Raw genomic sequence first — 22140 nt, forward strand, 5'->3', positions numbered from 1 at the left:
GTGCAGTTTGATGAGTAGGGGAGTGGCTGCATGCCACCTTGGTTGCTTTAAGATCAGCGTAGCAGCATAGTTCTGCACCATCTGGAGACGCTTGAGTAAATAGTTTGGAAGACCCAGGTAGATGGCATTTGCGTAGTCCAGATGGGACAGAACAGTGGCAATCACAACCTGGGTGATTGCTTCTGGCGTTAAAAGTCACCGGACCTTCCTAATTTTTTTTAGCTGAAAGAAGCATATGGAAACCACCTGGCCCACTTGTGCTTTTAGTGAGAGGTCACTGTCCACGACGACTCCAAGCGTTTTGGCCGATGGTGATGGTAGCAGAGCTTGACCCAGGTCTGACGGCCAGTAGTGGGGGCCCCAATGCTTGGCGCTGTCCCCAGTCAGTACCAGTTCGGTTTTACCTGGATTTAATTTCAGCTGGTTTTGATCCATCCAGGATTTAATAAACCTCATGGTTGACTGGAAATGGCTAATGGATTTTATGGAGTTGTCGATGGTAAAGAGTAGCTGCAAGTCGTCAGCATAATTAAAAACTCTCACCTGTTTATCTCTGAGGGTTTGTATGAGAGGGAGTATATATATTAAAAAGGTGAGGTGACAGGGAGGAGCCATGTGGCACTCCACATAAGATGGGCTGTTTAACACCGGTTAGGTCTCCCAGGCGCACCGCTTAAGAGCGGTCCTCCAAGAAGGACCTCAGCCAGCATGCCGCCGTGTCCCGTATGCCGGTCTGTCCGACACGGTCGACCGGGATGTTGTGGTCGACCGTGTCGAAAGCGGCCGACAGATCTAGGAGCACCAGGGCCTGGGGGGAGCGTCTATCTGCACAATCTCGAAGTGTATCTAGCACAGTGGTGACCACTGCCTCTGTCGAGTGTGCTGGCCGGAATCCAGACTGATGGGGGTCAAAACAGGAGGACTCCTCCAGGAAATTAGAGAGGCTTTTCGCCACGTGTGCCTCCAGGACTTTTGCCAAGTAATTCAGTAAGGAGATGGGCCGGTAATTTGCCTTACATGCCGGGTCAGCCCCTGTTTTTTTTAATAGAGGTATGACCGTGGCTTCTTTAAAAGCAGACGGGACTATGCCCGAGGTGAGGGAGTTGTTTAAAAGTGCAAGTGCAAGGGCAGGGGCTGGGTAGGTAGGTAGAGAAGCACTCTTTTAAGATGCGGGGGGGCAGATGTCCAATGGGGAGCCGGATTTGACTCTTGTCATTAGTTCCAGGAACTGGTCCTGAGTTATAGGCTGAAAATTGGTAAGGATGGCAGTACTGGTCTTAATTGCCATACCGGTGGTGATTGGAGTCATAGATTGGGGGATGCTGTTTTTTATATCTGCGATTTTATCACTAAAGTAGGTGTTAAGTGAATCACACAGGCACTGGGTAGGAATTACTTTAGGGCGGACATTCTCTAGATTCGTCAGTTCGTTAAAAATTGAGAAAATATCCTTAGATTTGTTTGAGGAATCTAGGATTCGAGAAGAAAAGTACTCCGCCTTTGCTGCGGAGATGGCATTCATATATTCCTTTCTCGCCCAGATATATTTAATTTTTTCCTCAGGATCAAATTTGCGACGCCAAAGGCGTTCAAGGTGCCGAAGGGCCAGTTTCCTATTTTTCAGGTCAGAGGAGAACCATCTATTGGCATCTGTGCGCCTTGCCAGTCTAATTCTTTTATACGGGGCATAGAGATTACTAGCCACTTGTAGCCAGTCAGTGAGAGTGGATACTGACATGTTTATATCGTTGTCCAAGGGAGGGATGGCATTACCTAGTGACTGTAAAAAAGCGGATTTATCCATTGCATTCCAATTTCTAGCTGACCTGCCGGTGACTGGCACCGTGGTCCTAGTGGGGGTAATACAAACCTTAAATTTAAGAATAAGGTGGTCTGACCAGAGGCATGGCAAAGTTATCGGGGTGGTTACACATGTGGTATTGGACCACACATGGTCTAATATGTGACCTTTGCAGTGAGTGGGGGAGAGCACTAGTTGGTTAAAATTTAGATTAGACAGAAGATCAGTCAGTTCTGCTGATTGAGGGCCCTCTGAAGGGTCTTTGTGCCAGTAATTAAAATCACCTACTAAAAGGACCCTGGTATGATCAAGTGTCAGGTTAGCAACTTGGTCACTTAGGGCCATAGGAAACATTGGCATCGAGGTGGGCGGTCTGTATAAGAGGACGCATGCTATAGTCATGTGAGGAGTAGCAATTTTTAATACTAGGTTATCTGTGTTGGCTAACGTTAAGCAGGTAAGAGTGGTAACATCCAAACTAGAGACATGCATGCAAGTGGAAGAGGTTCAATATGTGGTGCATGCAGAATGGTCACAATCCGGTGAAGTCAGGAAGAAGCAGTTCTTCCATACTTGTTGTACCTGGCTAAAGCAGGGTTGAAGGTTAACTCCATTAAGGTGCATTTGGCCGCTAAAACTGCTTATAGGCGATCACCTTCACAAACCTCTTTTTTCCAGTTGCCAGCAGTAAAAGATTTTCTGCAGGGTCTGAAAAAGGTGTACCCTCCTTTACGTCCTCCTCCCTGGGAGCTGAACCTAGTACTATCAAAGTTGATGGGCCCTCCTTTTGAGCCCACTCATAAAGCTACTTTACAGCATATTTCCTGGAAAGCTGCTTTTTTGGTAGCGATTATGTCATCCCGCAGGGTGAGCGAGATTCAGGCCCTCTGTACCAAGGAACCATATACAGTGTTTCATTTGAATAGAGTAGTGCTGAGAACGCACCCTTCTTTCCTGCCGAAAGTGGTATCAGATTTTCATGTCAATCAATCGATCTCTCTGCCCACTTTCTTTCCCAATCCCTCTACTCCAGCTGAGAGGGCTTTACACTCTTTGGACCTGAAAAGGGTTTTAAAGTTCTATTTGGACAGGTCCAAGTCGATTCGACATTCTGATCAGTTATTTATTAACTATGGATCGCTCAGAACTGGTCATGCAGCATCGAAACGTTCCATTTCCAGATGGATCGTCTCGTGTATCTGCCACAGCAACTTACCTACAAAATGTGCCCATGTCTGAGATTTGTAAAGCGGAGACCTGGAGGGCTGTCCATACATTTACCAGACATTACTGTCTAGATTCGGACACGAGAGCAGATACCCAGGTAGGCCAGGCCTCCCTGAGGAATCTGTGTAGCAGCTGAGTTATTGGCTGTTATGATATGGTTGGGTCATGTACTTCTCATTTACCTGCAGGTGGTTGATGGGCTTGCTATTCTATTCAGTGCTTATGACTATTGATGAGGATCCCTGGAAGAGAAGGATAAGTTACTTACCTATAATCCTAGTTCTCTTCCAGGGGTATTCCCATCAAAGTCATAAGCAATCCACCCGCCTCCCCAGGTAAATGAGATTTGGTACTATTGCAATCTTATGGTTGAGCCCTGTCTTCGGGGTTATGCAAAGAACTGACCTAACTGTCACCCCTGAGGCATGATGGGAAGCCTAGGGTCAGGACTGCCTTAAAGGCACGGTGCCAGTTTTTGTTGAAAATGGTTTCATTTTCTATGCTATTGTTTTACAATGCAGCCTGAGGGCTAACAATGTCTATTTATAAGCAATTTTCAGGATTTATGAGTGGTTTTACTCATTAAAACACAAAGTTCAAGGGAAATTTGACCTAATGTGTTTTTTGTTTCCTTACTAATTGCAGTACATGTACATGTGTTTACGTTGTTTTAGCCTCAGTTTTTAGCTGCATTGGTGTGAGAAAAAATGTACATATATGGGGAGCGAGATGTGTTTTACATATATATTTTTATATTGTTTCCGGGGTCCCGCACATAGGTGGGAATATTCAGTGCTTATGACTTTGATGAGGATACCCCTGGAAGAGAACTAGGATTACAGGTAAGTAATTTATCCTTCCCCAACAAAACGCCAGGCATTGATAAAATTCCGGTAGACCCGTTTCTTGCTGAGATGGATGTTTGGGGTGCAAATGTTATGCTATTTTTTTTATTGCCCATAATGAGTGGGACACCTTTTCCTCGAGCTTGTGTGGGGGGCGAAATCTTACCAGTACAAAAAAAGGCTGTCCCTTTCTAATGACCAACTACAGGCCTATCAGCCTTCTAGATAGTGCTCAAAAGTTGTTATGCAGAATTATTCTTGATTATCTTCAAGATTGGATGGAGGCCCGTTACATCCTTACCCCACTACAAGCGGGCTTTCGTGACTGCACCTCTGTTGATCAGGTGTTTAGGCTCCAGCTGCTATACTGGAAAACTGTGGCATTTAAGGGTGGCCGGTTGTATGTGGTGTTTGTGGACATACAATCTGCTTTTGATCTGGTCACAAGACCCACGCTGTGGCAAGTGTTAACAGACATGGGAATACCTGACTTTCTCCTTGGCATTATCATAAGACACCACAAGCAAAACTTTGCCAGGTCAGATGTGGTTGGCAGGGCAAAGTGACCAAACCTTTCTGTGTCAATAGGGGGGAGAGGCAAGGCTGTTTTCACTCCAACGCTTTTCACCTTGTATGTGAATGACCTGATAGCCCATGTAAATCCATATGAGCATGATTTCGACTGGATAGCTAATCTGAAGGTTCCAACCTTAATGTTTGCAGATGACACTGTTCTTTTGTCAAATTCTCCTATGGGGCTTCAGAAAATTCTAGACCAATTTTGTAGTTTTTGCAGACTGTGGGAACTGGAAATTAATGTGGCAAATACTAAATATGTTTTTTAATTCCTATCCAACCACCAGACCCAATCTCACTCTGAAGGAGACCCTTATCGAGCGGGTGCATACCATTGAATATCTTGGGATCACCCTCACTGAGCAAATAGAGTGGGCAACATGCATTTCGAAGGGAAGACTTAAATTAGAACATCCTATAAGGGGATTGCTAAAGCTACATCAGGGTTCTCTTTTGAAACGGATCCCCCGGTGATTCAAATCTATAATCTCCAAGCAAAGGGCATCTCTCTTTTCGGAGCTGAGTTATGGGGGCATAAGAATGTTAACTGGTAAACTCAGAGAATCGATTTTTCTGGCAGCTACTGGGACTCCAGAATAGTACCTCTTTGCTACCCCTGAGGCTGGATGTTGGGCACAGACCCATCTTCGTCTGAGTTTGCATTAGTCCGATCCGGTACTGGAGAAGAATCTAGGCCACTCCTGAGCTACAATCCTATCATCAAAGGCTGGAGTAAATCCTTAGTCTTTCTGGGTCGAGAGGTCGCCTGTGGATAAAGTACGTAAGAGAGACTGAGGGACATGGGGCATGATAGATAGTGGACGGACCCAGGGGTGGTTTATTCTATCTCTTCCAAAGCTGTTCTCAGGAATAACTACAGACAACACAAATTGAGCTCTCTCTGACCCAGGTCTGCTCATGACTCTCGGACTGATGTTTTTCTTGTGAGGAAGGACACATTTAGAGCTGAACAGTACCTTGATGAGATCCAAACTGTGTTGACCAAGAAGCTTTTTATTCAATTCAGGTTTAGGCCTCTGCAATCGTGTACTGCCAGGTGGGCTCGTCCGACTACTCCGGTTGAGTTGGCTTGTGGATCCTGCCACGAAACAGTAGTTCATAAACTTTTTTTTCTGCACTGCGTATTCAGAGATTAGAGTCAAATGGCTAATTCTGTTGGGTCGCAGTTTGCAACCAGGCTCCTCATAAAAGCCCCTTTTTTTCTGCACTGCGTATTCAGAGCTTCGAGTCAAATGGCTAATTCCGTTGGGTCGCAGTTTGCAACCAGGCTCCTCATAGAAGCCTGGTCGCAGTTTGCAACCAGGCTCATCATAGAAGCCCTAAGGATTCTGTAAACTAACCAGCATATAGTCTTTGCCTTCTCCAGGTTTTTAATCCTTACGAGGTGCATCAGGTTAAGATTTAGCAAGACATGAACCCGAGGATGTGCTAGTACAATGTTAACTTCCTGTCCTTATGGTACTGTGCTGCTATTTACTTGCTGGTTCACTTTTGCACTTTCTGCCTGTGGAGATTTCCAAGCACTTTGTATGACTTGTACAATTTTTATTATCCGATGATGGTACCCAGGTTTTAGATTGTTTGTCTGGCTGGGGTATTGACAGTGTTGCATCTAGTTCAGTCTTCATCATGTCGTTTCCTATTTTTCACGAGTCTTGGGGTAATGTGCTGGATTTTTAACTGACAGTTTTTATTATGTTTTTATTATATATTTATGTATTGTTTTGTTCCAATCGCTCTGTTTTAGTGTAAATTTATGGCTGATTGCCAAAATGAAGATTTGAAACAACTTTTAAATTATCATTTTATCAGAGGTGCAAGTGTAGTTGATTCCAAAATGTAGCCATAAGAAACAGGAGTGGCCTTCTAGCCGTGATCTTTTAATCCTGAGGACATATATGAGGCTTTCAGATTGGAGGGATCTCATAAGTTGATGCTTGTGGAAGAACTGGGACAGATAGTTTTTTCAGGGGATGGTAGAAGGCTTTGTGATTGATGCAGCTCAGTTACTAACCAATGTAATTGACATTTGTTACAAGACATTATCACATTTCCTGAAGTGAAAAAGCCTTATTCCTTCATTTCTCACTGCGCCACTTCTCAAACGTGCTAGCCAGCAGCTCAAGGTGGATACTGTTTCAATAATTCAATTTCAAGATGATACACCAATATTGTACAGACATGCATGTCCGCTTGTACTTACAACTGTCTCCATTTTAAGCGGCTTAGTGAGAAGTAACATGAGTCCCATATTGTATTGATTTGTTGCCTTAGCGATAGCTCGCTATCCAGAAAAAATTCTATTATTGACTTTAGATAAAGGACTCTGCATTTTTCAGCAAGCAGTCCATCGTAGTTTTTCGCAGTTAGCTAGAGATCTGTTCAGTTAGCTATACATTTTAAAAAGCTGACGGCTGTCTATTACAGGATTGCTTATAAGCAGTCATACTGTCTAAGTAGCAAAGCAGGTTATATTTTTTAAGTTAAATAATCAGCAGTGTATGTGCTTGTTAGAAATGGGGTCTCTAGTTGGCAATGGTTTGCATCTTTGTCCAAATAGGGACCCTTCCTTCTGGGCAGGCTACGGGGGAAACACTACTGAAATAACCCCTGCTCACCCCCATGGTAGCTTGGCACGAGCAGTCAGGCTTCTCTCTGAGGCAGTTTATAAAGCATTTGCACATAACATACAGTAATACAGTGAAAACACTATAAAAGGACACTGCATCAATTTTAGAAAAATAACCAATATGTAGCTGTGCAAACAAGACCAGAACGATTAAAGACCAACATACAGTATTCAAAAATATGCACTTTGCAAGAATAACTTTAAAATGCAGTTCATTGAAGCTGGTAGCTCCATCCGGGGATACTGCGATGCTGAAAATAACAGAATTCAACAGTTCCGGCCAACCGCGTCGGTGCGGACCAGGTTTTTGTGTCAGCAGACCCGTAAACCGTACCTTTGGTTCTGGGTGACTGTGTCGGTGCAGGCCGGTCGACACAACAGTCGCGGTTGCGATGCGAAGCATAGCGGTGCGGTGTCCTGAAGTAGATTTTTTTTTAACAAACTGACAGCTTTTCAGAAGATGAGATTTTAGGAGATAAACTGTTACCTGAATCTGATGTCACTGGTTAATGTAGTTTAAGTTTTTATGGGCACATTACAGTAATACAGTATTTTCTCTATAGAGTCTTTATTGTAAAGTTTTTGTTTCTTTGAGTTGATTCATTTTTTTCTATCTTTTGGAAACTATATTTAAGAAAGCTTGATTGTAATTTTCTTTCAAGATCAAATCAATATTATTTTGATACATTGTCGCGGGCCCCTAAAAGGAGTGGGGTCAATAGGCTGGTGCTTACTTTGACAATTCCTAGTTCCAGATTACCAAATAGGTAATCATCCAAGTTATGATTTTTTTCCAAGACGATTGAAAGTTGCTCAGCGACTACTTTTCTATGGCTTTACCAAGAACAGGCATAAGAGCCATTGGCTGGTAATTGGCAGCATCGTCCCGGTCTACGCTGGCTTTCTGTATTTACGGGTAGACGATTTTCCATTCTTAAAAGGAGAAGGAACTGCTCTGGAGACTGATGAAAGCACTTTTGTTTAGAAGAAGTCGGAGACAAGTTAAATAGTTTTGAGATGTAGACGGATGTATGACGTTAGCACGCATACTATTACCACGCATACCTTTACAACGCGGTATTTACAACGAATACCGTTACAACGCATAGCGCTTTGAGGTGCTGGATAGTGGTAAGTATAATTTTATATTCCAACTCCAGTCCCCGTGGACACTAGGGAAGGTGTTGGATATAAAATTAAACTTATTCCCTATCCTAGAGCGCCCCCCAGCGCAATGCGTTGTAATGGTATGCGTGGTAATGCCTGCGTTGTAAGGGTAGTGCGTGGTAAAAAATGCGTGCTAAACGTTGTATACCGATGTAGACAGAATATGTGTCCATCGTTAACGTACAATCTATATTCTCACATCCCAATAAGGTGACGAAATGCCATTAAAAGACCAGAGGCACCTGCTAATTTTATCCCCAGTACTTCTGACCATTCTAACACATTGCTCTTTCTGTTTGTCCATTGAAATATGTATGGATTTTCTGTGTGTAGCATTTCATTTGTTTAATGTCCCAGTCTTGGAGCACTGTAGAGGCAGTGCAGCAGAAAAAAGGCATACATTTGATTAGTGACCATTTGTGGGTGTGGTGGGTTGAGGGGAAAAGATGGATTGGTTAATGTGTCTGTTTCTTAAATACAGGTAGATTATTATACAGTAAAATAGATGCATGTAACGTTTATATGTCTTTAATGTACTTTAGAACTGTTTTTGCAGACTGCGTCGTATATTATACATTTATTTTAGAATCAAGTATTTTTATTTTTCAATATAGAAAAAAGAACAGTGTTGAGTATATTTTTGCTTCATTTAAATGTTTATTTTTATTTAAGGGTTATACCACACTGTTTGCCCAAGCTTTGCCACGTGATGCACATTCTACGCCATACTACTTTGCCCGACCTCAGAGCCTGCCATTAAATTACCAGGATAGGGGCGTGCAGTCTGCACAGAGTACAGGGACCATGGGGAGCAGCGGGATAAGCAGCGTAAACACGCACACCTTGAATGGTCCTACCCCACCACCACAGTCCCTTCTTCCAAGGTATGTAAACCAATTGACATCTAGGTTTTGGTCTTGTCATGCTTTAAGGCTATCGATTGCTAATCCATTGTGCCATGCACGCGTGGGTATCATATGCCATCCTCCTCTCCAGTGTGAAAATGCACTAATCACTCAACACCGAGGTAAGTTGTAAGAAGAGTGTATTTAATGAACACCCCAGCTGGCTCTAACTCGCCAACTCCATTGCTCGAACTGTCACAGCTGTCTATCACATTCTACCTCAACAGTCCAACATTGGCATTCTCGTTCAACGCACAAAACATGTCGCATCACAAGCTACTCACGAGAGGAGAATACCACACTTCTATTGGTGGATAAGCAGTGACCTCTTCAGACTGTGTTGGATTTTCTAGAACCTATATAAATTGTACACTGTAGTTTGGGCCAATTCTAATGTGTTTGACTATGCCCTTTCAGTATGAGTATTTGCCGACAGCGTTTTTTTTTTTAAAACCTAATTTATTAGATTTTCATGGCACACAATGTGCACAAGCCCTCTGCATATATTATAAAGAAATATCTGATTGAAGGTACCAATAAGAGCATTCAACCATAAAGCCTGCAAAACCTGCAGGTAGAACAACTGAAACATGTCACAGGCAATCCCAGACCTCAAGATCTCTAGGTATGTGTATGTGTTGACGACAGAGTTGTGACTTGGGCCGCATAGTAGTCGAGTAAATATATAGGACCAGTCCTTTAGAGGGTCTGTTGGTGGTAAGGGGTTACATCTATCCCCCGGTAAGGCCGACAGCTTTAATCTCACTTTTGTGTATAATCTTTTTTTTTTTTAGTTCATACAAAAAACAATATATATATATATATATCAGGCTCACATCCTCCGCATCAGCGCCGGGACACCAAGACAGCGGTGCATTTCAGGGGCAAAGGTAACCCTGTATTCAAATTATTGTCCACAACGCGTAGTCACCGCTACGCAAAATGCACTCTCGTCGATAGAAAACGATCACACCAGTTACTCTTTGCGCATTCCAATTGAATTTATTTTTATTTTTTTGAATATATATATATTTTTTAAATAAACTCATGAATGTTGAATGGTGTGATAATTATCTGTTCCTGGTTATGGATATTGAGTCGCTTTATACCTCAATCCACCATCAGCAAGGAATCCATGCCTGTGAACAATATCTGAGCAGAAGACATTTGTTTTCGAGAGCATAACAGAATGATACTCGAAATGATTAAAATCTGTCTCACCACTAACTTTTTCCGTTTTCAGGGCCAGATATACCAGCAGTTGCGAGGTGTGGCGATGGGCTCGTGTTTCTCCCCCAGCTACTCATGTTTACATGTGGGCTGGTGGGGGGAACACAAGCTCAGGACCACGCACCAACGATGGTTACCCAATATTGTCAACTACTGGCGTTTTATCGACAATGTTTGTATAATTTGGAGGGGTACAGTGGTGGAAGCCAATGCATTTGTGATGGATATAAATACAAATGAATTGAATCTCAAATTTACATCTACCATCACAACTGTTACAGCAGAATTTTTAGATGTTCGAATGTTCATCAAAAATAACAAAATTGAAACCTGTCTTCACCGCAAGTCTACAGCAGGCAATGCAATTTTGCATGCTCAGAGCGCTCATCCTGCTCACACTATCAGCAGCATCCCCTATGGGGAGTTAATCCGTATCTGCAGGATTTGTAGTGACCGTCACTTGATGACTGTCTCAGAGAGTCCAAACAACTTTTTCTTAATAGAGGCTATTCTGTTCAAATTCTAGAACAAGCCCTTCAGAAAGCATGTTCAATTGGACGCGATACACTCCTTGCACCAAAGGCCCCCAATATTCCAGCCTCCGAATGTACTGGGAGACTTATAACCAATTTCAGCACACAGGAACGTAAGATCAGACGCATCATCTGCACAGAATGGCCCATAATTCTGACCGATGTCATTCTTGGAACATTACTTTCTAAAACACCGACTATAACATTCAGAAGGGCGCCCTCTATGCGTGATGCATTAGACAGGCCAATGCCAGAAGGTCCACTGAAAAAGAGCCACGTGAACAAAACGGGATTCTTTAAGTGCACCTCCTGCCGCGCTTGCACATTCGCCAAAAACAGTACAGCTTTCAGTACAACACCTATACCCATTTGTGAATACCTTACCTGCAGGTCTGAATTCGTTGTGTATAAACTAAGACGCACTTGCCATCTTGAATACATCGGGAGCACTAAGCTCCCTGTACATCAACGCATTCTCCAGCACATTCGTGCAATCGTCAATAGCGACAGTAATTATCCTGTAGCCAGGCATTTTTGTGCGGTACATGAAACAAAATACTCAAAGACTGAGTATACTGTTTTATGTTCGGTACCTCAGCCCAGTCGGGGTGGTGACCGGATGAAGCTACTTAGACAGAAAGAGTCACATCTTATACTGTCCTTGGATACTAAGGCCCCAAATGGCCTCAATCTGACGGAAGACCCGAGTAACTTCCTATAAACTGGCCTCTGTGCTGCCTTATCCATTATCTTTGTCTTTCCTTAGGGCGCCCTTTTTCATTGTTACCATCTTGTTTCCACATTATAGTTGGCCTTTAGGGTGTGACTGCCTTGGATTAGTCACCGGCTGGTGACTATCCTACCTGTACATTTTTGTAAATAGAAATACAATTAAATATTATTTGGGAATAGTGTTCTATTGTACTATTGCTATAGTAGCTCATATTAGTTGGTATGAAGATTGTCATTCATTTATTATATTTTTTCGCTGTGTGCTTTCTTTAGATTAGGATCTTCTTAATTTTATGGTGTAGTATACTACAATACTTTTTGTCTATGCTTTTTCAACACGTCATTTTTCACCACATCTTTGTGTTAGATCATCTTCATTAGACAGACAAGATATTTCAGTTTGAGTTTTATAATGTGATCATTGCTTAACTTTGGACTAAGTCACTATGTCGTAACATAGGCTGTGTTTTTCAATGAATTATGGTAAATACCTTTGATCCTTTCTATTCTAAAAGGCACTATGCCGGTATTATGTTGAAAAGAAACTCTCAATGAAACATTCAATATTTATTTGATTATATCATTGATTAATGAATTGTTCATCCATTGTTTAAATTTAATCTTTTGTTATTTGTTGATCACACTCTTCACACATGAATTGCATATTCTTGTAAATAGCAGTCTATATATATATATATATATATATATATATATATATATATATATATATATATATATATATATATATATATATATATATATATATATATATATACCCACCCCAGACACTGGGTTCTGCTGGGGTCCTGCTCCCGTCGTCAGGTGGCGCGTTATCGGCGAACCCAAAATGCCGATATGATTAATTATCAATCCATAGGTTGCATATAAGCAAACGCGCACTCGGCAAAAGGTCTGCTTAAAGAATGTTATTCCTCACATAAACGTTACGCGTTTCGACACAAAGTGTGTCTTGTTCACACGTTCAACAAGACACACTTAGTGTCGAAACGCGTAACGTTTATTTGAAATTCCCCCGTTATAGTTAGTTGTACTCACTATAACTCACGCGCCCGCAAACCGCTGATGATGATGTCACATATTACATCATTCATGACCTGGTCAGTGACATCACTGATGACCTCTCAAATGACATCACTGATGACATCATCCAGTGAATGTGGTTTCCTTTGATATTTAAATATGTGTTATAAATACACTACTTTGCATTGAAGAATGAGTGGATATGTAAATGTGTGAATGATGGATTTAGTAACAGTGTTATTGATTGTTTCCTTGACTAATTTGTAGAGTCTCACTATATTTAAGTAGTTATTTAACTGTGTTAAAGTCTTTATTGCTTTGACTTAATTGGTATATTCAAGACTATTTGTTATTGGTTTTTTAACTGAGTATTTGTATGGGTAAATGAATGCCTATGTGGTTTGGTGGGGGGTATGTAATTGCCTAAAAATGTGTGAATAGTTCATTCAGTAGGTAAATGAGGTTAAGACTATATGTTATAACAGTTGTTTCAGTGAGTGTATATGTTTATGGGTGTGGTGGTGATTAAATATGTCTCTCAATAGTATATCTCCATTAAATTTGAATAAAAAAGCAGTGTATGTTACAGTTAAAGGGGCGTGCAATGGATGTTGCTGGGGGCGTTCCCAGGCAGGTCATAGGGAGAAGGGGGCGGGAAGAGGAACCAGGTGCGCGCGGTGGACGGCGCTAGCACTTCTGGACCTCGCAGTCCCGCTCCCAATGCAGATGACGGATCAGGCTCTCCCCCTGCCGAGGTGACCGAGCCGATATGCTCCCAGGTCGCAGGAAAGTCTAATTAAAGGGCTCCGCTGCAGTTCCTGACCCCAGAGCGGCCACAAGCACAATACAGCAATCCATGCGCTGCTCGAGCGGCACCCTACTCACTCTCTACTACTCCACTACTCTCTACTACTCATTCTCTACTACTCATTCTCTACTACTCATTCTCTACTACTCCATTCTCTACTACTCTCTCTCTACTACTCTCTCTACTACTCACTCCCTACTACTCACCATCTACTACGCTCCACTTCTCATGCTCTCTACTACTCTCTACTACTCTCTACTACTCTCTGCTACTACTCTCTGCTACTCTCTCTGCTACTCTCTCTGCTACTCTCTCTGCTACTCTCTCTGCTACTCTCTCTGCTACTCTCTCTGCTACTCTCTCTGCTACTCTCTCTGCTACTCTCTCTGCTACTCTCTCTGCTACTCTCTCTGCTACTCTCTCTGCTACTCTCTCTGCTACTCTCTCTGCTACTCTCTCTGCTACTCTCTCTGCTACGCTCTCTGCTACTCTCTCTGCTACGCTCTCTGCTACGCTCTCTGCTACGCTCTCTGCTACGCTCTCTGCTACGCTCTCTGCTACGCTCTCTGCTACGCTCTCTACACTACTCTCTCTACACTACTATCTTGTTATATTCTGATCATCTCTCTCCCTGCTGCTCAGCCTGTGTGTGTGTGATGTCATTAGAATGTTCGTATATGCATGGTTTGAATGTGTGATCAATTTGAATGAGTGGGGCTGAGCAGCTGGATGCTGCTCCCGGTGGGGCCTTCCTATTTACCAACTTTAACTAATAAACATCTATTTAAGAACATCTACGACTATTGGATCTACTTACATTACAAAGTACATTTAGCATTGTAACCTCTCTCTACTACTCTTTCCTGCTCTCTGCTACTCTCTATTACTCACTCTCTACTACTCTCCATTACTCACTCTCTACTTCTCTCTACCTCTCTACTTCTCTCTACCTCTCTACTTCTCTCTACTAGTCTCTACCTCTACCTCTCTACCGCTACACCTCTCTACCTCTCTACACACACATATATATGCATATGCATTTATATATGTATGTGTATATATTTATAAAAGTGATTGTTGAAATAAGTATGTATGTATGTATGTATTGGTATTCTTTTATAGCGCGTGTCTGTCACCCAACGGGTATCCTGGTGCTTTGACTGAAAAGATCCTGCTGCGCACCCTACTGATTTAGGAACTAAGAAGAAGCAGTCCTAGGAAAGAGATGTGTCTTTAGATTTTTCTTAAAGGAGACCAGGTCAGTCGTACCTCTCAATCCTAGCGGAAGAGTGTTCCATAATCTGGCTGCCGTAAAGCTGAAAGATCTGCCGCCCAGCCGTGATCTCAAAACTTTAGGCACCACGGCAAGGTAGGCGGAAGCCGAACGAAGGGATCTAGACGGAGTATATCAATGAAACATGTTCTGAAGTGGTATTGGGCCTTGTCCGTGGAGGGCCCTGAATACATAAGGAAGGGGAAAATTAATGTAACCCCAAAGAAACAAGATGACATTGTTTCCTAATGAACTATGATGGCCTGTGTCCCATAATTAGGGTTTTAATTAAAACTACAATTACCATAATGCTTAGCAGCGCAGCTAGGAAATGATGAAACTAGCATGTGACCGCTTTAAATTCGAGAAAAAAATGCAGGAAGTTGATCGTGAACAAGATGCTGGGGGCATCGAAACGCGTTGATCGAATGATTTTCTTTTCTTGCCTTTAAATAAATGGAATTGTGGAGAAACGCAAAAGGAGTGCGCCCGTTCTTTCTAAACGAAGGAGCAGTGTGATAAATATTTATATATATATATATATATATATATATATATACACATACATATATAATCTGCATATCTATATAAATACAAATATAAATGCATGCATACATATATGCATACATAAGCATGTTATATACATGAAAGTTTGAAAAACGCTAATAAAAGTAAAGCTGAAAAGCCACCTCATTACAAACTGAATGGCTTTAACTTAAACAAGGGCGAGATCTATTGCATTTTCAATGCTTGTTTACTTTGGTTCCATCAATAAGGCATTCAGATGTCACACATTTGCCATAAATTCTGAATGTTGGCACTCTAGTTGCTCATTAGATCTACTGCTCACCAGGGAAGTCTGCTGCTGGTATTCAAAGTGCATGTTTCAGTCTGCATGTCAGAATTTGTTTAATGAAATAGAAGAGGATTTAAGAAGTCAAAATGTGCCCTAATTTTTCTTCTTTCTTCAGCACTAATCATAATTTCTATGGCAAAATGTACCCCCTCATTTTGTTCCTTTGCGTTTTAAGTGTTACCACTTTATTCCAATCAAGATGACTTCAGGTGTGCCATACTTTTGTCATAAGTAACACTGTTAGCGCTCTAGTTGTTCTTTAGAACACTCTGGGACATTCTGTCATTGGGCTATACTTGGGCTACATCTGGGGGATATTTGTGCTACATTTGGGCTCTTTTGTCTCTGGTGGCCATCTTGGGAGACTTATTTGTTATGAAGTTTCCTAATTTCCTCATTTACTACAGATTCCTAAGTAGGAAATACTTTTAGTTTTCTACTTTGATTCCATCAAGAAGGCATTCATATGTGACACACATTTGCAATAAATTCAGAATGTTAGCACGCTAGTTGCTTATTAGATCAATGTAGTAAAGCTACTGCTCACCAGGGAACTCTGCTGCTGGTATTGAAAGTGCATGTTTCAGTCTTCATGTTAGAATTTTTTAATGAAATAGAAGAGGATTTGTGAAGTCACTCAATGTGCCCTAATTTTTTATTTCTGAAGCCCTAATCATACTTTCTATGGCTAAATGAACCCCCTCATTTTGTTCCTTTTTAAATTAAATGTTTTCCGACTTACCACTTCATTCCAATCAAGATGGCTTCTGGTGTGCCGTACATTTGTCATAAGTAAGACTGTTAGCGCTCTAGTTGTTCTTTAGAACACTCTGGGACATTCTGTCATTGGGCTATACTTGGGGTACAGCTGGGTGACATTTGGGCTACATTTGGGCTCTTTTGTCTCTGATGGCCGCCAAATTCAGTGCTTTCAAGGTTGGTGAGATGTGACTGTTTCTTTTGGTTCCTGATACCAGTCTAGCCGCAGCATTCAGGGCTGCTTTCAACTGTGTAAGCCTGTATTTAGGGAGACCACAGAGGGTGGTGCTTCCGTAGTCTAATCTTGGCAGTACTAGGGCTTGTACTACAATTTTTAGATCAGCCTGAGGGAGGAAGGGTTTGAGTTTCCTTAATATACTCTACTTGTGATTAGCTCCCTTGGTGACAATAGAGATGTGCGACAGCATGTTCAAATGTTTTTCAATGGAGATACCTAGGTATTTTGCCAAGTCTATGATGAGGGGGACACAGTCAAAGGAGGTTAGGTGTTTTAACCAAAGGTCTATCGTTGGAGTGTGGTTTGGAGGTGAGATGAGAATGAATTCCGTTTTTTTTGGTGTGCAACATCAGGTGGTTAGTGAGCCAGCTTTGCGTGTTCAGAAGCATAGTGTTAAGAGCAATTAAGTCATCTGGCGAGGTGATTTTCAAGTACAACTGGGTGTCATCCGCGTACAGGTGATCTAGAATGTTCGCTGATTTCAATGCATTTGCCAGCGGCTCCATTAAGAGATCGAAAAGAATGGGTAAGAGGGCAGATCCCTGAGGCACACCAAGTTTGACCATGGATGGTTGCGAGAGTGACTTCTTTATCTTGAATGTTTGAGATCTGTTATTCAGGAAGGAGGAGAACCATTGCAGCACAGTGCCAGAGAGGCTCATCCTTTTTTCCAATAGGGACAGGAGGTTGTCTTGCTTAACTGTATCGAAGGCGGAGGACGGATCAAGAAGTATCAAAAGGCATGATTCATTTCGGTCAAGCATAATTAGTATATCATCCATAATGTGTGTGAGTGCAGATTCTGTGCTGTGTCCTCTTCGGAAGCCTGATTGGTGACTGTCTAAGAGGTTGAAGTTCTCAATGTGATTGCATAAATGTTGGTTATAAGACGGTAGTTGTTAGGATCATGAGAGGCGTCCGCTTTCTTTAGTATAGGAGTGACCTGTCCTATTTTAAGACAGTCCGGAATGACACCTTGACTCAGGGAGACGTTTACAATTTTAGACCATAATGGTAGTATAGATGTTTTTAAAATCTTGAACAGGGCAGGAGGCAAGGGGTCCGAGAAATTATTGGAGGGGTTGATTGCTTGGAGAATGCTGTCGATAGTTTGTTGGGAGATTGGCGGGAAGGTGTGCCAAGAGGCATTATTTTTTGTGACTTCCCTTGGGTTATTAAAATGAACTTCGAATAAAGCCCCCAATTTGGGATCTTGTACCATAGGTTGAAGGAGTGCCAACTTTGATTAGATGTCTAGCTCAATGGTCCTAGTCTTTTCTTGGAAGAAATTGGCAAGCACGCCACATGTAGTAGTGGCCAGGTCATTTAACTCACTATAGTTAGTTGTATTGCATGATTGCTGCTTGACTATTTCAAAGCGTTTTTTTGGTCGGTTGCTAGCTTGGTTCAACTGAGTTTGGAAAAAGTCTGCCTTTGCCTTAAGAATCTTTCTATTGTAAGAATTCCTTAACCTTCTTAGGTGCTCAAGGTTATCAGTGTTAGGAGCCGATTTCCAAAGATGTTCAGCAGCTCTTAGCTGTCTACGCTCGAAGTTCAGATCCTCATTTAACCAAGGCTTGGATATCTTAGATGAGACATGTTTTTTCCTGTAGCGGCTGGAATCCAGAGTTTCGAGTATTATCATTGTAGAAGGTTGTAAGGTCATGTACATCAGTTATGTCCGTCATGAGTCAGAGCGGAGTTGCACTGGTTTACCAAGGAGATGGGATTGATATTTTGTAGATTCCGTTTCCATTGCCTTGATTTTGAGGGTTGTCCCCTTTTTTTGAATAACTCCGGTATTGATGGAGAAGAGGATGCAGTAATGATCAGACCAATCGCAAGGGGTGATGGATTCAAGTAGGATGAGGTTTGATTTTGCAATGATGAGGTCCAATGTCTCCCCCTTGTTATGCGTTGGGCTGTCTCAGAATTGGGATAGCTCCTGTTCTGACAGAAATTCTTTAAAACCGCCTACAATATGATCATATGCAGTGTTCCAATTGAGGCTGAAATCACCTAAGAAAATATAAGGAAATGGAGAGTTGGAATTGGATGCCATGATCTCCATAATCTCATCAATACAAGTCAAATTATCACCTGGGGGGTGGTAAAATGTGTAACTTAATGGTGATACGCTTAGCATCTGAGATATTAATGCATAGATAATCGCACGAGGATAGCTCAATGGAGTCCGCTTGTTTGACTGATAGTGAATTACGATAAATGCAGGCTACCACTCCTAGTTTCCCAATCCTATCGAGTCGGATTAGATCATGGGAGGGAGGAACCAGTAAATAGAGCATGGGAGATGAGGAGCTATGAAGCCAATTTTCTGTGAGGGCCATAATGTCTGAATCATCATCAAAAATGAGATTGAAGATATCAGTAGCATGTTTGCTGGCAGATCTGCAGTTTAAAAGCCTACACTTCAGCTTGTTAATCGAGGGGATTGAGGTAGTCTGTTCTAAATTGATATTTGTGAGGTTATCTCTATTAACAGCTCTGTTATTGAGTGTAGGTTTTCTGAGGGGGTTGGTTACAATGGTTTGAATAGCGTTGCAATGAGATTTACTATTGTCAGAATCCAGGTCATAGGATGTAAGAAGGTCATCTATGTCGCTGTCTGAAAGATCATCGCTTGATCTCTTTGGCCCGAGAGGGAGGATAAACCACCAAGAGTAGTGTTTATAGGGAGTGTGACTTTGGGTATGAGTCTACTAGGTTGGACATAGTTTTGGTTGTGCTGAATAGTGTTGTCAATGGGAGCATTCGTGGGGCAATAATTTCTCGTTTGGAGACTGATTAGATTCATGGTGTCATTGGTGGCTCTGTGTAAGATAAGAAGATCTTTTGTGATGGTTGAAAGACTAAGCATATCGTCCTTAAGATGGGATAGGCCAGTAGGTAGCTCATTGATTGGATTGATCAGGACAGAGATGGGAGAGTATGTAATAGGTGTTGGCCTATGATCGGTTTGGGAAGGGGAACTGCCCGTAGTGTCATTATGCATGTCCATTGTAGGAGTGGTATAGCAGCTAGGCAACCATTTAGGGCCTCCCCCTTGAGGTTGGGGAAGGGTCACTGTTTTCTGTGATTGGATAGGCGAGATGAGTGAAGCAGTTGTAAGGGTTCCCTCCGATTCCGTGGCGGGTAGTAGGAGAGTGGGGTCTAAGCAATCCACTGTGTGGTTGTATAGGCGAGATGAGTGTAGCAGTTGTAAGTGTTCCTTCAGATGCCGCAGTGGATAGTAGGTGAGTGGGGTCTAAGCGATCCCCTGTGTGTGAAGGAGAGGAGAGGAGGGCTGTGTTGGAGACATCCAGTTTGGTGCCATCCAACGAGGAGGGCCTGGATAACGTTGGTTTGTCAGTCTTGATGTGTTCGGTATCAAGGACTAAGCTTGTATCTTCTGGTCTGAAGGAACCAGTAGTGGTTTCAGCCAAATGGACTAGTTGGTGGTGATTACTGGTGGTTTCAGTCCTACTGATGATAGGGGCTGAATGCAAACCAGACACGCCAGGGCCATGTATATTTGTAGTAGAGGTATCTGGAGAGCTAGTCACCAAGGCAGGAGCGACATTTGTCAGATTGGGAGAGTCTGATGAGGTATACTGAAAGGGTGACGTTAGGGAGACATCTAAGTCCTGGCGATGCAAGGGTGCAGTGAATGTGTTTATTACTATTGTTTACTGCTTTCTTGAGAGTGGGGAAGAGCCTGTCGAAGATATCTAGATTCTCGTTAGAGGATTGTATAAGAATATTACCATTATTGAAAATAGTAATGGTGGCATTCAAAGGGTAAAGGTCCGAGGCAACAACAGTCAATTTGATGGCATACGGGAATTTCTTCATTGTTGAAATATGTAGCATGGTGTGGAAGGTATTTCTCCATTGGGCACGTTTATTCGTATGGAAGATAAGTTCGTTAGCAATAATGCCCTTGTTAATGCAGAAGTAAGTGTCTAAAACAAGAGCATCCATATTTTTTAACTTAAGCCGGTGTTTGAATTTCTTAGTTGCATTTTTAGAGAGGTTAGCTGGGTAAAGAATGGCGTAGGCATTGTGGCCGGCGGGTTCCAGGTCTATGGCCATTTTTCTTTTTTTAATATGTAATTCGGAAGATTATATATAATCCGGAGGATTTAAATTAATAAGAGTTAAAATGTGTCTTACCCGGATAATAGAGGACAAATCGGAGGGAATGGTAAGAAGAAAAGCCCGGGGTGTCAGATCTTCAGCATATATTAATCCCTCATTAAACACTGCATTGAAGACCTCCTAAATTTCCTACCCTTAATATATCCAAGACGTAGTCTAGGCACCTAGACCTGTTTCACAGTTAAAAACAGTGTGAAGATAAACCAGATTTAATTGAGTTGAAGTCTTGAACAGGCACCATTTTAAAGCCAGTCAGCTTGATTGTAAATTCTAGTCTAGTTTCCATGTTTATTACTAATGAAGATGGGTCACGAGCAGGTGCCATTTTAAAGTCAGGCATCCGGCTCTATGCCTAATTCAGAGGTCTTTTAATGCCAGAAAGCAAACCACTTCCCTTACCTAAATTCTCACCTCAATAGGGATAGCCAGAGGAACAGACGGAATGCACAATCCAGCCTCCTGCTACACACACCTCATGGAAGGCTCCAGATCAAATATCAGGCAGTGCGCGATTTATTAGTGCGCTCCGAACTACTTTTATCCACTGATTGACGCACTTAAGAATCCACACACAATGAACGTCCTAATATAGAGGAGATAATGTGTATAGATATAACTAGTTAACAAACAATACAGTGGTTAAAACTTAATTAAAAACGCAAAATATTAAAGAATTTCAGCATAGTAACAGATAATTCATAAGGTAGTTTTGTTGTATGATCTGCATGATGGAATCCGTGTCTGTTCACCATCCCCTCCCTTCTTGTGTCTAGGTAAGCTGACTTAGCCTTAAAGTGCACGTCTAAGTACTCTATCCCACATACCTTAGCCAAACAAAAGGCATGTTCTGTACTTTCATAAAGTTGCTTTGTGTTTCTGTTTGGGTGTTACATAGCGTGTTGATAAGGCGAGGCTGGCTTTAAGAACAGACCACCTTCGCAGAGTATGTTTTCAGCTGAAAGTTTTTCCCTGTACCAAGTTTAATTATTCTTATTTGGTTATTTTGAAAAGGGCAGGACCCTTGCAGAGTGATGTGAAATGCAAAGATCTTGTTTCAACTTCACTGAATTATGTCCCATATTATGAATCATATGAAATACATATATATGCACTATTAAACTATTATGGAGCAAATGTTATACACATGCAGTTGAATACATGATGCAACACAGTTTTATGAATGAAAGATGTGCACTTAAATACTTGAATGTATGACATGTAATGGGTGTACATAAACAGAAAGGTCACGTCACTCCCATATGATGTCAATAGTTGAAGGCTTGCTAGGATGCATTTAAAAAAAATGTTTTCTGAAGAGCATGTGGTGTGGGAGCTGAAGGC

At 42.0% G+C, this 22140-nt stretch overlaps 1 protein-coding gene across 1 annotated transcript in view; it reads left to right on the forward strand.

Moving 5' to 3' along the window:
* The window catches only part of TUBGCP3 (tubulin gamma complex component 3), a 418028-nt gene that overhangs the window by 161793 nt on the left and 234095 nt on the right, over window positions 1-22140 (forward strand). The window contains exon 5 of the mRNA XM_086934339.1: window positions 8939-9150. Within this exon, the coding sequence (XP_086790465.1) occupies window positions 8939-9150 (212 nt within the window). The remainder of the gene's footprint in view (window positions 1-8938; window positions 9151-22140) is intronic.

The sequence above is a fragment of the Lissotriton vulgaris genome, chromosome 8 (genome assembly GCF_964263255.1).
Source record: "Lissotriton vulgaris chromosome 8, aLisVul1.2, whole genome shotgun sequence".
In the NCBI taxonomy this organism is placed as follows: Eukaryota; Metazoa; Chordata; class Amphibia; order Caudata; family Salamandridae; genus Lissotriton; species Lissotriton vulgaris.